Source organism: Purpureocillium takamizusanense, chromosome 6, assembly GCF_022605165.1.
Source record: "Purpureocillium takamizusanense chromosome 6, complete sequence".
In the NCBI taxonomy this organism is placed as follows: domain Eukaryota; kingdom Fungi; phylum Ascomycota; class Sordariomycetes; order Hypocreales; family Ophiocordycipitaceae; genus Purpureocillium; species Purpureocillium takamizusanense.
The window spans coordinates 2,626,655-2,642,253 of NC_063073.1; the positions used below are offsets into that span (position 1 = coordinate 2,626,655).

The window sequence follows — 15,599 nt, forward strand, 5'->3', positions numbered from 1 at the left end:
ACGCCGACGCACGGTGCAATATTTCCCTGGCTTTCATGCGTGTTCCCCGTGCCCCAAGCATTGAGGGCTTGTTGACTTGCTTCAGTTCGATGGGCAGCCCCGCAGGATGAGGCTTGACGTCAAGCCGGAGGAGGGCCGTACGTAACGCGAGTCTTTTCTATGGCGCCATGAGGCCATCTTGCGCATAACAGTGAGGCTTGTCGAGAGGTGCCCCTGAGAACCTACAAGTTCCATGCTGTATGGAGTACATTATATACGTTATATACAGTATATACTAGTCAAGTACATGTCGCCAGGTATTATTGAATGGTGCCGCAGTCGCCGCCGTGGCATGATTTTGCACCCCCATCATCTAAGGCTTTGCTAAATGCGCCTCCGAAGATACCGACGAGGCGCAGCCCGCTTCGGTTATGTCTTCCTCGGCCGATGCTTGGCCAGCTGATGAGCAGCCGTCTCCGGGCTGCCTTTCACTGCGACTGACCGTCACGGCAGTCGTCTTGACCACCTCTAGGCCCTGTGGCTGCGCGTTTTCCTTTTCGCTGTCTCTCCGCCCCGTGCCGACATGCACCTCGTATTCTGTCTCGGTTGGCGCGCGCGACGCGTTGAGAACATAGCGCTCGAGCGCAATGTCGGTCGTGTTGCGGGGGCGGCTTGGATTCAAGGAGCTCGCGTTGCGCAGTAGTAGTTGCGAGAACTCAACGAGGCGATTGAGGACGGTGAACTCGGCCTTGAGCTTGACGCTGTAAACAAGCGCTTTCCACGCAGTTTGAAGGTTGTAGTGCTCGGTGAACTCTAGGATGAGGATGCTGATGTCGAGGAGCACGATGAAGACGTTGACGAGGATCAGGTGGCCCATGACGCGCCTCGTCCCTGAGTTGGCCACGCCGCGATGTAGCTTGAGGAGCTTGGCTGTCTCAAATATGTAGAGGCAAGAGATGACGACCTCCTGCACGCAAAAGACGGTGAGCTGCAGCTTCTCAAAGATGGAGTAGGGCTTCTCGAATGGCTCAGGGTTGTTGGAGTTGGTGCCGTAGACGAGGACGATGACCGGCACGCCGAGCCAAATGGCGTTTGCGATGATCATGATGAGGACCATGCGCAAGCGCGTCGCACTGTGCAGAACAATGTGCAAGCGCGAGTACAAGACGAGAGACTGGCCCGTCACCATGGTGCACCACCCGATGAGGATGATGGTGGCCTGGGCGTAGCCCGAGGGATCAGCCCGGAGGCTGCGCACCAGATAGCCGACGGCATTGAACGCGACGCCCCATGTCGCGACGAGGAAACTCCAAAAGTAGAGGCCCGTGTAGCGCTTAAAGGTGCTGGCGATGAGAAAGTTGAGCTCGACGACGTTGTAGAGGGCGATGCTGATGAAGACGATGATGGTGAGCCAGTCCCCGCTGCGGTGACCTGGGAGACCTAGGGTCGACTCGTCATCGCTGGTGTCGACCATGTCGAACTGATTACGGGGAAGAGCTGCTCGATCAAGGCCTTGTCGATGTCATGTGTGTCATGTCCGTAGGGTGCTTCGTTGCATTGTTGGTGGCGTCGTTCCCCAGAGACGATGGAATGAATGCGCAATTCCCAGCGAGATGAAGAAGAAGGCAGGACCACGTCTGGTCTGGTAGTGTAGTCTGTCTGTCCTTGGCCGCGTCGAAGTTTCTGTGAGTGAAGAATGACAATGTTTGGACGGCTTGCTTGCTTGCTTGCTTGCTTGACGACTGGATGGAGACTAGTAGAACGGAACAGACGCCACGGGCTGGGACCAGACGCACAGATATCGAAGGGCTCAAAAAGCTTCTTAACGTCTGGTGCTCGCCTCCTCAGAAGCAGAGAGCTGTGGCGTCGTCGTATGGGCGCCGCCCTGCAGAAAGAAGCCCCCCCCCCCCCGGGAGATCTTCAGTCCCCTGAGCTGCGGCAGGCGAATCGAATGAGTCGCGGCGTCACATCTCCGCAAGGATGGGGGGCCCCTTGTAATCAACGCGGCGCCCGACGCCATGAAGAGATGGTGGAGGAGAACGCCACCCCAAGCTTGAACGCCACCGGCGATCACCTTTCGAAACACCGACATCCGGGCGACCCTGGTTACGTTACGGCAAAGATAAAGTGCAACCCTCCCCGTGTCGGCAGGTAGAAGAGCTGTGGCTACGTACGTACAATACGTATTGATGTGATGACAGGTCGCAAAAGGAGGAGCATCGGCAGCAGGTTCCCAATTGCAATCTGCTGCGATCAAGCTGCTTCACGACAGTGGGGGCCGTCAACACGAAAGTAGAAAGTCGGAATTGAACTCGACGCAGCGCGACTGCGGCCTGGGACATGGGGTCACACGGTCACGCTTCTGTTCCATGGTTCCCTCTCAGCATTCCGGAGTCCGGAGTCGGGACGCGCAGCCTCGTGTCGTCCACGTAATAATTCGGTACAGACTTTTTTTTTTTAATTACACAAGCAATGGTTCTTCTTCTCCAACGCACAGACCCAGGCCGCCCCGGTCAAGCTGAGCCTTGGAAACTTTGGCCTGCTCTCTCTCTCTCTCTCTCTCTCTCTCTCCCTCCCTCCACACGCCGCAGACGATCTTCGCTTGTTGGTGGCCATCGCGCGCTGGAGAAAAAAGGCGCCCGTCGACGGCGGGCCCTTCCGCCCCGGGCTAGGGGTTGGTTGCGATATCCAGTCACGATCCGTCACTAGTACCAGGTTGGCGTTGACTTTTCGACCCAGCCACATTTGAACGGCGCAAACCTTGCTACGTACCAACGTTAACGTGGGTGGGTTTTTTGGCCCGCAGGACAAAGTCCACTTGCCAGATCCGAGGGAAACAAGCTGCCCAGATCGAGGGGGAGCAACAAATGACTCGCGCCATACGCAGTGCATGAAGTGCAGTGACGTCTGGTGCAGGACCGGCAGGTCGTGCTCACCAGCGCAGGCAACAGCTTCACCACTCAGACGCGACACGCGGCTTCCGAGCTCGCACGAATTAATATAGTGGCCTGCGCTGTTAATGAAAGGGACAAGGACAGGGGCGTCCCAGACTTGCAGCTGGAGGGGCGGCGGCCGGAAGTGATTAGTAGTAGTAGTGGTCGCCACCACCCCGCGAGTTGATCGAAACGACGCGAGCACGTGGGGGATACAATCTTGGGCTTTGCACATTTTCGCTGCTGCCGCGTGGCTACGTACTTTCTCACAGAACATGGCGAGGTGCCTGCGCGTTCTCTGCACGACGACGTCACCCCGCGTTGGGACCCTTATTCAACTTATCGACAGACATACATACTGCTCAATACATGTATCGGAACGTCACAGCCTTGTCGCCCTGCTCAGACAGCTCCTCTGGCGTCATGTCATGGTGTTCCCCCGCAGCCAGGCGCCGTTGCCGCTTGCTGTTAATGGTCCGGTACGACACAAGCAAGATCAACGCCGCGGTGATGCCCAGCACGATGAAGCCGAGTTCGAGCCCGTGGCCCAGGAAGTATCGAGGGCCGTCGGGCTGCCGGTAAAAATTCGATGCCATGGCCTGATAGGAACGCCCCCATGTTAGATAGATGGACCATTTGCCCCTCAAGACGCTACTACAGCTCGAGGGCGCGCAGTGCAGGAAGGAGTTTTGTTGTGACTTACGCCACCCAAGTTTCCCACGCCAATCTGGAGGGCCATTCCAGCGCTTCTCTTATAACTGCCGGACAGATTGTTGGAAAGCCAGGTGATGACGCCCGGAAAAGCCGGGTAGATTGCGCAGGCCGTGAGGAAGACTCCGCCGTACACGACGCGAGGGTTCGACGACGAGATACACCTTTTCGCGAGAGGTCAGCAGGCATGCCAAAAAACATCGCAACCGTAACGTAAACACGGAGCAAAATTGTCTATAGACTCACATGGCAAAGCCCACGGCCATGATGCACATCAGCGTGATCATGAAGGGGCTGCGCTTCCCTACTCTGTCGGAGCAGTATGCTACGACGACGGCCAAGATGGCAGCGGTGATGTAAATGGGAACGGTCATCAGCTGCGCGGTGCTCGAGGTGTAGCCCAGGTTCTTGATGATCGTAGGCAGGAAAAGGCTGATGCCGTATAGCGGGCAGACAATCTGTCGATATCGTATGTGAGTAAGGCGTGCCGTGCCGCATACCGTGCCATCGAATGGCCACCAGCTGGTGGGAGGAAGGGGGACAGGGGCCCGAAAGACAAAGCGTAGGTAGCACTTACCCCCCAGTACACAAAGATGTTGACCCAGATCTGCCAGTCCGCAAAGGCCTGTCGAACGTATTTCCACTGGAACTCGCCCGCTTCGCCAACCTGGAAGTGCTCTGGCGTCGTCGCAGCTCCGCCCTGGATGTCCTCCCCGATGACCATTACGGGGGTTTGGCCCTGGTACTTCAGCCGGCGTACGACAAAGTCGCGTTCCTCCTCTGTGAGGAACGGGGCCGTGTCCGGGAAGTCGTAGATCAGAAAGAAGGCGCAGATGGCGACAATGACCGTAGCGATGCCTTCCAGGATGAAGATCCAGCGCCAGCCCTCGAGACCGCCAACCCCGTCCATCTTGCTGATGCCAAAGGCAAGAAGTCCGCTAAAGGCGCCTGCGATGGATGCGGCGGAGAAGAAGAGAGCCTGACGGAGCTGGATCTCGTGGCGGCAGTACCACAGCGTCAGGTAATACTGTTTCGTCTCCTGTCAGCCCTTTGGACAGAGCACGCACCGCTGGTAATGTTTGTCACTTACCGCGACGCCAGGGAAAAGGCCGGCTTCGGTGACGCCTAGGAACAAGCGAGCGATCAACAGGCCGTGGTAGTTCCGGACTATGCCCATGAGCGTCATGACGACACCCCAGGCAACCATGATGGTCGGCAGCCACCGACTCGGGCGCAGCCGCTTGAGCAGCAGGTTGCTGGGCACCTCGAACGCCGCATAGGTAAAGAAGAAGACGGTCAGGCACCAGTTGTACTGTGGCGGCTCCATGTTTAGATCCTCCTGCAAGCCTTCAATCTTGGCGTTGCCAATGTTGCCGCCTGGGATGGGGGAAGAAGAAGAAGAAGCTCATCAGCCGCCTGATTGATAATAATAAGCCGTGTTGGGGAAGCGTCCGCTAATAAACTTACGGTCGAGGAAAGAAAGCAGATATAAAATGGCCAGCATGGGTATCAGACGAATGTCCATCTATGCCATCTCAAGTGGTCAGTGACGATGGACTCGGCGTGTATCGTTCTGCCTCCATGTTGGTGGTGGCGGCAACCTACCTTCCACAACACCCTCTTCTCCATCTCCTTGTCCTCATCCGGGGCGCGCGCCTCGGGTCCAAGGCCTTTGACATGCGACAACGGCACGTCCGTCATGCTGCCCTGCTTCTCTGGCGTTTGCGTCGCGCCAGTATCGGCAACCTGGTGGATGTCGACCTTCTCGGACGAGTGAAGCGAGCTCGCCCCCATCGTGGGCGACCGGTTGTTCGGTAGCAAAGAGGGGAAAGGTAAAAAAAATGTCGAAGGAGAGACCCTCCGTCGAAACGTCTGTGCACGCGATGAGATTGCTGTGTCACAGAAATTGGGGTCGTTGAGATTAGGAGGAGGGGGGGCAACGGGTCTTGCGAACGTCAAAAACTTGAGGAAAGCTGCCAATGATGATATAGCCAACAGCCAACACTCCAAGCCACAGCAATTGAACCCTCCCAGCTTAATATTTGGGGAGAGAACGTGGTGAGAGAGATCGGTTCCGTCCCGTCCCAGGCAGGGAGGACAGACAGCGCAGCAAGCAGGTCTCGGATCCGGGGCCACACCAGACGGCATCCAGGGGACTGACTACCTGAATTGAGCCTGGCCACACGCTCCACTCAATAGTCTACCCGGGGTAGGATGAACGCGGGGGCGGGGAAGCCGTGCTGGGCCGTGGTCATGGTGGTGTGGCCCCTGGAGGAAAGACATGCTCAACGTGGTTTCATCTAGCAAGCCATCAAGTGGAACACTGCTGATGGGCGTCTGATCCCGGGGACCGCGATGTGCGCGTCTCGATGGCTCTGGCTAATCAATGCCCAAGAGTAAGAGTAGTCACACAATTACCGTCTAGCCCATCGGATCCGCCGCGGATGGTGTGGCCCTCCTGCAAGTAATGGATGCTCAGTAATGTTCCGCACCCCCCACGCCGCCCGCCTCGCGCGAAGCCCAGTACCGGCACTTGGCACCAAGCAAGCCCCTCCCTCCCTGCAGCCACCAATCGACAGTACAGCTTCCAACGCGGTTCATCAGTCAGCGGTAGCGGGACGTCGCGTCGCGAAGCCAGCGAGTTGAGTCGACAAGGTCGAGACTGACTGGAACAGCGGTAGACGCAGTCCATGCCGTCCCTGTGCTAGCCGGCACCACATCAGACCATCCATCATCAGCAGGCCCTGTCTGATCTCCGCACTCCACCGGGAACCTTGGCGGCCACACCCACAGGTCCAGTCGTCAACCGGATTGAGCTGGTGCGAGTGTTGGGGAACCTTGCCTGCCGAGGCAACAACACCTCTCTGTTCCTGTCATTTACCCGCTCCCGTCTAGGACTCATCCCGCCAACAACGCCTTGGCTTTTCTGGAGTCTAGCTTATTACCCTGGATTTTCTGTCGTGTCCTCCGCTCCAGAAATCTGATGTGCAGGCACTGCGGGGGAAAAGGCGCAGTTGGCGGCCTCGATCGCGGAAAGTCAAGTGGCGCCCTGCATGAAGCGGAGAGAATTCCGGCGCGATCGATGACAACCAGACCTCGGATAACCAGACCTCGGATAACTAGCCCTCGTTCCTGTCAGCGTCCCTACTACGTAGCTAGACTCGGCTCCGAAGCGCATTTTGACATCGCCGAGCATTGCGGTGTTACAACACCACAAGTGTCTGCTTCATCAAGGCGTAGCACGTACGCAGAATGGTAAGCCGTTACGACGACCGACATGATGCAGGATTTTAGTTGTGGAGAGCAGGAGCGTGTAAGCGCCGTGACACGAGCCTGTACGTCATGAATACGAAGCAAATGTGTGCGTACAGAGTACGCAATATCTAATCGTATCAGCATGTCCTGAGAGTAACCTACTTATTGATGACAACGACTGTGCTGACGCGACACTCTGACTCAATTCTCCCCTTTTCTCCAACCATCACTCATTTCTGCAAGCACGGCTCATCAGCGAGGCCGTGGCGTCTTTGTTATACCATGATCTGGCGCATCGTCGTTGCGTTGCTGCTATTGAGCTTCACGGCGCCGCCACCGGTGGTGCTAGCTGTGTCCCCCATCAGGGCCTATAATGTGGATCCGTCGTCCGTGTCCGTGTCTGGACTCTCGTCGGGCGGCTTCATGGCCGCGCAGCTTGGCGTCGCGTCCTCGGACGTGTTCAAGACCGGCTTCGGGGTATTTGCTGGCGGGCCCTACGATTGCGCGCGGAACCAGACCGTAGGTTATTTTTACAGTGCCTTGTTGCGTGTGCCGCCTTTCAGTGTAGTATCGCATGCTGATAACAATGGCTGTGTGCAGTTCACCATGTGTGTGGGTAACCAAACGCCGTCCATCACGATCCCGACCGCCAACATGAGGGCCTGGAGCAGCAGCAAGGCGATCGCATCGGTAGAGAACTTGGCGTCGCGTCGCATCTTCATGCAAGTCGGGACGGCGGATTCGACCGTCGGCGTGAACCCGATGAAACAGCTCAGGGCCCAGTTGTCTGCGTTCGTTGATGACCCAGCTCATCAGGTGTCGTTTGTCACCCTCGACGGCGCCGCGCACGTGTTTCCCACAGACTTTGACGGCGAGGGCGATAATTCGTGCGGAGAGAGCGCCGAGCCGTGGATCAGCAACTGTCGCTACGACGGCGCTGGGGCGGTGCTCGGCTGGATGTATGGCGGCAACCTGACGGCTCGTAACGAGGGAAGCCCTACGGGCACCACGGTATCTTTCGATCAGACTGGGGAGTTCGGGGCCCGGGGTTTGGACAGCACGGGCTACTTGTATGTCCCGTCGGCGTGCCAGCGCGGGGGGTCCAACAACAACCAGGTCTGTAGGCTCCACGTCGCGCTGCACGGGTGTCTGCAGAGCCACAGCCAGATCGGCTCCAAGTTCATGGACAACACTGGTTATAAGAAATGGGCCGGTAAGCTCTTGCTTTCTCATATAAACCAAGCCCGTGAGCCGTGTTCTAGATTGGAGAAAGTGCTGACTTGCACAGACACAAACAACATCATTATCCTGTTCCCACAGGCCAAGGTGGACAATTCACAGCACATCATCTGGAATGGCATACCGATCCCCAACGCCAGTGCCTGCTGGGACTGGGTCGGATGGTACGGCGCAGACGCGGATCAAAGAGGTGGTAAGTGGGCTTCGCTCTGCTAAGAGTTCGCCGGACAGCATACTGACTGGCTTTTCGAGTAGGCACGGAAATGGCTGCCATCGTGAACCAAGTCCGGGCCATCGTCCGCGGCTTCGATGGGTGAAACGTGACGTGACGACAGCCTGGGGGCATTTCGCCTCGTATATTTATTGCGCATACTAAACCAAGCTGCATAGAACAAGGCTCTAAGCTATAGAAACCATGGCGAAGTATAGACTCCTAGCACCCCAAGGTGATGTTTCGGTTGCTTAAAGCAAAATGACATGATGGTGCATTCCACGGCGAGGCGCGCAGGCACTGCCACAGACAGGACCGAACGAGACATTTTGCATACTACTACATGGTTCACGAGGCTTCTCTAGACCAAGACGCCCGAAAACGGGTCAGGAAATGTTCGCTACGCTGATGCTAGATCGCTGTACGTGTAAAATCCCTGACCGCTCTTGACGCCGAGATGGCCCTTCTGCACGAAGCGACTCAGGTACTGCTGCGGCTGCATGGGAATGTCGCCGCGCGCGGCAGCGTAATGCTGCTCAATGTCAAGAACGACATCCAGACCGACAATGTCCATGAGCTCAAAGGGTCCCTTGGCCGTCTGGAGCACGCCACGGAAGATGCTGTCAATCTCCTGGGGGGTCCCTGCGCCTTCCGAGGCCGCGAGCAGCGCCTCGCGCTTTATCGCCGCCCAGATCCTACATACGGCCACGCCATATCAGCCAGTACTCCTTGCGTTTGTTTGACAGCGAGAAGGTGAAACGTACCTATTGTAGATGTATCCCATAGAATCCGTCCTGACGTGGAATGGCGAGAAGCCATGCTCTGCACACCGCATCATCATTACTTCCACCAACGAGGGATCGGTGTTGTCATGACCCATGATCTCAATCACTGAGCCTGCGTTAGGTGACTCGCTGCTGGCACGGGTCGGGCGGAGACAAACCTGTCGTTTCCGGTGGCCAATCTGAGGATGGGTATGGGTGGTTAGGAGGGTTCATGTTGTTGTATGGGGACTGAAATTATCGGGGTCTGCTGGTCTGTACTACTCACAAGTGTGCGCGCTCAGAACGCGTGTTGAATGCCTGAGCTCAAGGCCGTCGAGAATCTCCTTACACGAGTAGCTGCTGGAGTTGGACGCGATAATGGTATCCTCTGGTGCCAGCCCGTCGAGCTCCGACATGACCTGCTGCTTCAACGACAGCCTCTCTGGGACACACTGGACGGTGACGACAACAAACGCGCCGAGGAGGTCAGCAAATTCGTGCGCCCTCGGATGCGCGAGACACGGCCGACGGCACGCATACCTCTACAACAAGCCAAGAGTCTTGCAATGCCTCGGCCAGGGCGCTTGGGGCGTGCGTTCGTATTGTGCCGAAGCCATCGCTGGCTTTCGACTCGGCGCGAAACTTCTGGACAGCCTCGACGCTGGCGGTGAGTTGTCTCGGGGCCGCGTCAATGAGATGGACGTCCTTGCCCCTGCTTGACCACTGATGAAACATTCCTGTTAGCCTAGCCGTGCGTACCTCTCTCTCTCTTCATCGTGGATTCAGTGCTAGAGTAATACCATGTACGCCAGTCGCCGGCCTTGGGAGCCGGCGCCGAGGACCGCGACTGCGGATCTAATTGTGCGCGCCATCGCAGGACACATTTTTCGCTACACGCAAGCAATGACACAAATGTCCTTTGTATTGCAGCCGCGGCTGATTTAATTTATGATGAGGTTTGTCTTTTGTTTGTCGTGTGTCCAGGCCGGATCTGTCTGCCTGCCTACCTTGTTGTCGGATCCGAGTTTGCACTTTGAATGGGTCGGATCCGAGTAGGCGCTGTACACGGATCCGATACAACACTCGTCGTCTCTGATGCGCAATTCTTTTAGCTCAACTAGCTTCCAAGGTAATGGGGGCCTCTATGGAACTGTTTTTTTTTAGTGTTTGGAGCTCATGCGCGCGGTGACGGAACCTTGTTTCCCCACGGGGTACGGTTTCTTCGCCGGCCTGGACGCGCTGTGTCAACGGCTTGACCCGTCGTTCCAGCTAGTGAAGATGGATTGGATGGATGTCTTTGCGCCCGCAAACTTACCAGTGCGGATCCTAAAGAGACCCGTCGTAATAAGGACGCTCGGGAGTCGAGTCTGATTGGCATGCGGGCCGCATGGACCGCTGCACATAGCAGGCAGAGTCGCCCACAATGCTCGATGCTGCGGCCTGGGGGGAACACGGGAGCGCGCGTCCGTGAAACAGACGAAGCGCTCTATTCAGGTCTGGGGTTTGTCATTGAGCCTTTTGTGTTATTCTGCGTACTGTGCTTGCAAATCTACGTACGGGTCTTGGTGCAGACCGGCCCCATCGCCCGGTGCCTTTTGCTGAGAAAACCTGTTCCTCGCAGCCTGGACTGACTTGGAACTCTGGGGAAGCTGGCCGAGGGTTTGCTCCAGTGTCGCCAGGAGGCTGGTGTGAGACTCGACGCTGATCTTACCTAGCGCCAGGTGGCGGTCAATCGCCTTTCGCATCAACTGGACGCTCGCGACGACATGGTGCGGGTACGGGTCCATGGAGATGAGCGGCACTGTAATGACCGCGTCTGTTGCGTCACCGTCTACGTCCCCGGGGCTACTGCTGCTGCCAACGGAGCTGCTCTTGAAACTCAGCGTGAAAGTGTTGTGGAGGCCAAAAACGAGGGTGTTCATGACTGCGTTTTCGGCGTCGGCAGTCGCGGTGCTGAGGCCGGGCAAGAGGTCGTAGCGGCCCGTAGCTTCGATAATGTCCTCGAGCATAAGTATGCTGAGGTGGTAGTGCAACATCAATGAGTCTGACCCTGCGATTAGCACAACCCGCGCGTTTCGTGACGAGGGATCAGGGTCTCAGGCTTACACCAGCGTAGCTTCGTCTGTTGCTCCAGAAACTGCATCCGCCTCTGGCACTGCTCCAGCGGCTGGCGATATGTATCGTTGAAGTGCTGCATAGACTCGGTGACGCGACTGTAGCCCTTGAGGACCTCGGACTCGTCGTGACCGTCCCTGAGTGCTTCTTTAAACACGGCCGTGAGCTTCCAGGCGAGCAGCTTCCAAGACGTTCCGTTCGCAATGATCTGGTTCGCCCGATCGTCTGTCATCTCGAGCAGGCCATCAACCCGCCAATCGTGGGTGGTCTCTTCGAACATCTTGGCTCCGGTCCTCACGAGTCGCCAGGGCAGCTCGGCTTCGAAGCCGAAGAGTCCCGACGAGAGAAGAGACCGGCAGTTGAGCGTGAGAGATGCGGACGTGTCAAAGGTCAAGGCGGCCCAGTAGGCGATGCTCTCGGCGGCGATGAAGTCGGACGTGCCGATGGACTCGGGGCTGGTGCAGATGGCCTTGTTGGACTTGAGGGACGACGGCGACACCTTGGAGCCGCTGAATTGTAGGTTGCGCTGCCTCGCTCGTAGGGTCTGGATCTGCTGAAGGGCCGCATGGACGCAAGCCTGGCCGGATATGCCATCCATTTCTTCATCTTCGTGTATGCCAGCCGGTATGGGCGTGAGTGCGAACAGGAAGAGAGCCAACATGGATCGGTATGACGGCCGGTTGATGACGCGCAACATGTCCCTTCTCGCATGTCGCCAGAGCGCGTGAATGGCATTCCGATGGCATTGATCGGGATCTGTCTTGCTGGAACTCAGCGGCAACCACCGGGCCGAGAATGCAGCAATCGTGTTTTGCAAAGACTCGTCGATTAGGCCATCTCGGGGGCTCTGTTGCCGCCGGTCCATCAGGGGCAATGCTTCGTCCTCTGATGCATCCGTCATCCATGCGTCGAGACGGCTGCAAATGGCGGCTATGCTGGCATGCTTCTCGGCAAGACTGTTTTCGCCCAGCCTGATGATCGTTGTTGTCCTTTGACTCAGCAAGTCGGTCGACATAATAGCCACGACGATGACGGAATTTACTCACAGAAACGGGCACCCATGTCTGCCCATCCAAGAGCCAAAAACGGCATCAAACCCACGGTCGTAGATGACCTGAAGGGACGCCCTGCTCACCAAGCCAGTGGCTTCTAGGCTGTACGCTGTGGAAACGGTGTCTGTGGGAGAGCGCACAATGAGTGATGATGTCGTCCTGCACCGGTCATCGTCACGCATAGAGGCAGGGCCACCGATGGCAGCCCAGTCTACCATGCCGAGAATGCTGCTGTCCGAGGCCCCGACCTTGGGGCTGAGAGCTCCCATGTCTCGCGAGGCGGCACCGCCATCGGTCGTTGACGATGTGGCGGAATGGCGGCGTTGTTGGTTGCGCTTCCCCAGCGGTGCCTTTTTCGGCCCAGCAGCGCCCTTGTTGATGTCCTTCATCCACTGCGAGAGACGTGTGTTCGCTTGAGCTTCGACTGTGTGGCTGATGGCTGGCCAGGGCGGGGACGTACCTTGAAGGTGCACTGCTTGTTTCGGTTCTGGCATCGCGTGCAGGTCCCGGGCTCGTCATCTCGGGTGCCCTGGCTGAGGGCGTCGCAACCCACACGCGAGCGACGGCATTCATCACAGCTGGAGAATTGTGTGCGACGACGAGCGACGCCGACGTTTCGCGACGGGCCCCGGGCCGGCATGTCGAGCCTCTTCCCAGCCGTGACGACAGGCGAACGACCAGATGTCTACCAGGCGACGGGCAGAGACCCCATGTCGGTCAGCCAGACACGAGGCTATCTCAAGCGACGACGCGTTGGATAGGATATGGGCGGTGGGAGTAGTAGGTTGTAAAAAGGGCCACAGGGGTCATGTATGCAAATCATGGGGAAGATGTCGTTGTGGGCTCGGTTGTGCGACTGGGGCAACAAGGCCGCATCCATCATGCTTCCAGGATCAGCAGATGGAGCTGCTAGCAGCACTACTATTACCTGGGGAACTTGGCGCGTCACCCACCTGGACGCACATGGAGGGGTTTGTGACGCTTTACTTAGGGGGGGCGCTGGGCACCGCCTGTGGAGCGAGCCCCTGGCCCGTTGCCTGCCGTACAGTTCTGCTCATGACTGCGTACTTCATTCTGGCGCGTTATACGGCTGCGACATACATACATCAACCGCGCGTCAAATGATCTTCTGGGCTGGAAGCCTCGCTGGCGGGACGAGTTGGCTGCACCACCACCTAAGAACGACCCCGTCAGCTTTCCCCAACCAGCCGACATGAATTTGATGGGGCCGCGGTCGCGTGGGCTGGAGATTCCCCGCGCGCCGCCTTCAGTGCGGGGTAAGAACTTTGACAGGATGGAGCGGACTTGCGAGGCCCGTCGATTTGTTTGTTGCTGCAGGGGCAGCCGTCTTACTCCTTATCGTGTCACACGTGGCTGTCAAGACACCCATCGCCTGCATGCAGAGCGCCCGCTGTGTTCCTCTATTGCTTTACTTATGCTTTTCCATGCCCTGTCTGGCTGCTGCTGCCGCTGCACCTTTATTACAGATCAACATCCACGGCGGCAATGTTCTTGGACAAGAAGCCCGTCACAAACAAGCGAGCCCGTCGTGGCGCCCCCTTGTGCTTGGCCGGATCAGCCGCCACCAGCACTGCGCTGCTCGCGCTCCGCACTCTCGACCCGTCATCCTCAAACAGCAGCTGCTTCTTCCATCCCGACTTATTATTAGTGGTGGTGCTGTCATCCGGCGACGCCTTCCAGACCATGATGGGCTCGGTCCCCTCGGGGTCTCGGATGGTGCGCGGCATGTCGACGGCGCGCGTCAGACCGCAGAGCACGAACCCGCTGCTGTCGTTGGCCTCGTCCGTGGCAAAGGGGTCGGAAAAGTAGCTCGGGTTGTCTATGATGGAGTCGAATTGAATCGTCTCGAACAGCTCGATGCCCTGTGGTGTGGTCGTGGTCCTCGGCGAGCGCGAGGAAGACCCATTGACGACCCTGCCCAAGTGCATGGCGCCGCTGCAGCAGCTCACGACCGCAATCTCGTCGGGCTTTCGTCCATGGCCGAGACCATTGTTGTTATGCAGGTTGTCGAGAGCAACCCATGCCTGGACACCTTGCGTATCATCATCACCGGGCTTGGACTTGGGCTTGTCGTCTTCTTCAACTGCGAGCGAAAACTCGACGTAGATGGTGCTCGACCACTTGGCTGCCCTGCTGAGGTCTTCAAGACTCCTCATCGGCCCCTCCTTGTAGTAATGGTCGTTGGTGACGAAGAAGGACGTCGGAGACAGGGCGTAGACGTCGTTGGGCGTGTCGATAAGGGCGTCCCACACGGAGCGGAGGTGCTGCGCCGAGTCCGAACCGAGCACATGGTGGAAAATCTCCACCACGGAGCGGCTTTTGGGGGCGGATGAGTTGCCCTTGACGAAGTGGTCGCGGTTGGGAACGTGATTGACGGCAAAGATGTAGACTGCCTCGCCTGGCGCGCGTTGGGGGTCATCTATGACGTCGATGCCGTGTGTCACAAACGGCCCGTCAAATCCCTCCAGCCGCAGCGCTTGAACCGCGAGACTCTAATAAGAAGGCGACGTAAGTATTGACAATCGACAAAGATTCAGGAATCAGGGCTGGCCTGTGTCATTTATATCATTACTTACCTTGGGGTCGATGACCTTGAGTGTCCCACGCGTCGCATTAGTCAAGACTTCCGGGCTGTCAAGGATCGTCAGGGGCGGGAACCAACGATGCCTAACGGTGGCGTCGTTTTCGCATGCCGTGAACAACAGCCCGCTGGCCTGGTGATGGTGGAGGTCTTCGCAGTGCGTCGTCTGCTCAATCAGTGACAATGTCCGTCCGGCCGCCAAGACTGTGCGACCAGGGCGGCGGAAGAATCCAAAAACCACGGCTGTTTGGTGCGCGGTTGGGCCCACGAGGTAGGCGACCAGGGCTACCAACAGCAGCGACACCAGGTACGGCGCCGTGAGAAACGAGCGCCTATTATTAGCGGTAGGCATTGCAAATTGACAAAGATGCTCAGATGAGGATGGGAGTTGGCAGCAATGCGCGCGCCTTGTTGCCCCGTTGATGCTGGGGCTCAGCAGCAGTCCAGTCACCTTGGGAAGATCGTGTGACGAGAGCGTAATAACGCGCGGGAGGAAGAAGCTGCACGTCGAAAGGGGGCTTGCGTACTATGTTGCCGAGGTCCCGCAGGTCTCATCCTGTCTGGTTGCTCCACACGAGCTGCCCTCATCAATTGGAACCGACCGGGTTCCAACTGGACGAGATGCAGATTTTGGGAGTTTAATTAAGCATGCTTGCGAGATGCATGAGGAGTAAGTAGGTGGGTGAAGAGCTGAATCCCATTCGGGTTACCTGCAATTCCAATGGCGGGCGCGTCTTT

The 15,599-nt window shown here is 57.7% G+C and overlaps 6 protein-coding genes across 6 annotated transcripts; 1 reads left to right on the plus strand and 5 right to left on the minus strand.

Annotated features, from left to right (window-relative positions):
• Positions 1-352: 352 nt before the first annotated feature.
• On the minus strand, positions 353-1,453 carry JDV02_007299 (uncharacterized protein; the record flags this gene model as incomplete). The annotated part of the gene is made up of 1 exon (XM_047988781.1): positions 353-1,453. The coding sequence occupies one exon, from the start codon at positions 1,451-1,453 to the stop codon at positions 353-355; it is 1,101 nt and encodes a 366-aa protein (XP_047844779.1).
• A 1,821-nt stretch (positions 1,454-3,274) lies between these two features.
• On the minus strand, positions 3,275-5,417 carry JDV02_007300 (uncharacterized protein; the record flags this gene model as incomplete). The annotated part of the gene is made up of 7 exons (XM_047988782.1): positions 3,275-3,511; positions 3,616-3,787; positions 3,870-4,081; positions 4,201-4,650; positions 4,714-5,000; positions 5,091-5,148; positions 5,229-5,417. The coding sequence occupies 7 exons, from the start codon at positions 5,415-5,417 to the stop codon at positions 3,275-3,277; spliced, it is 1,605 nt and encodes a 534-aa protein (XP_047844780.1).
• A 1,154-nt stretch (positions 5,418-6,571) lies between these two features.
• On the plus strand, positions 6,572-8,514 carry JDV02_007301 (uncharacterized protein). Its single transcript, XM_047988783.1, has 5 exons — positions 6,572-6,958; positions 7,020-7,397; positions 7,479-8,091; positions 8,167-8,310; positions 8,373-8,514. Exons 2-5 carry the CDS (start codon positions 7,047-7,049, stop codon positions 8,432-8,434), a joined length of 1,170 nt encoding a protein of 389 aa, XP_047844781.1. The 5' UTR covers positions 6,572-6,958; positions 7,020-7,046; the 3' UTR covers positions 8,435-8,514.
• Positions 8,515-8,728: 214 nt separating this feature from the next.
• Positions 8,729-9,976, minus strand: JDV02_007302 (uncharacterized protein; the record flags this gene model as incomplete). The annotated part of the gene is made up of 6 exons (XM_047988784.1): positions 8,729-9,023; positions 9,093-9,219; positions 9,272-9,292; positions 9,379-9,544; positions 9,633-9,815; positions 9,893-9,976. 6 exons carry the CDS (start codon positions 9,974-9,976, stop codon positions 8,729-8,731), a joined length of 876 nt encoding a protein of 291 aa, XP_047844782.1.
• A 602-nt stretch (positions 9,977-10,578) lies between these two features.
• JDV02_007303 (uncharacterized protein) lies at positions 10,579-12,899 on the minus strand (the record flags this gene model as incomplete). Its single annotated transcript, XM_047988785.1, has 5 exons — positions 10,579-10,588; positions 10,650-11,136; positions 11,199-12,178; positions 12,254-12,651; positions 12,720-12,899. The coding sequence occupies 5 exons, from the start codon at positions 12,897-12,899 to the stop codon at positions 10,579-10,581; spliced, it is 2,055 nt and encodes a 684-aa protein (XP_047844783.1).
• A 765-nt stretch (positions 12,900-13,664) lies between these two features.
• Positions 13,665-15,532, minus strand: JDV02_007304 (uncharacterized protein). The gene is made up of 2 exons (XM_047988786.1): positions 14,857-15,532; positions 13,665-14,772 (listed from the first exon to the last, which is right to left on the minus strand). Exons 1-2 carry the CDS (start codon positions 15,211-15,213, stop codon positions 13,741-13,743), a joined length of 1,389 nt encoding a protein of 462 aa, XP_047844784.1. The 5' UTR covers positions 15,214-15,532; the 3' UTR covers positions 13,665-13,740.
• Between the last annotated feature and the right edge of the window lie 67 nt (positions 15,533-15,599).

Bases quoted from the DNA above. Each gene is read 5' to 3' on its own strand.
- JDV02_007301 (XM_047988783.1), top strand. From the start codon at position 7,047: ATGACAACGACTGTGCTGACGCGACACTCTGACTCAATTCTCCCCTTT. The intron at 7,398-7,478 runs GTAGGTTATTTT...GGCTGTGTGCAG, and splicing joins ATTGCGCGCGGAACCAGACC to TTCACCATGTGTGTGGGTAA. The intron at 8,092-8,166 runs GTAAGCTCTTGC...TGACTTGCACAG, and splicing joins TGGTTATAAGAAATGGGCCG to ACACAAACAACATCATTATC.
- JDV02_007304 (XM_047988786.1), bottom strand. From the start codon at position 15,213: ATGCCTACCGCTAATAATAGGCGCTCGTTTCTCACGGCGCCGTACCTG. The intron at 14,773-14,856 runs GTAAGTAATGAT...CCTTCTTATTAG, and splicing joins TCAAGGTCATCGACCCCAAG to AGTCTCGCGGTTCAAGCGCT.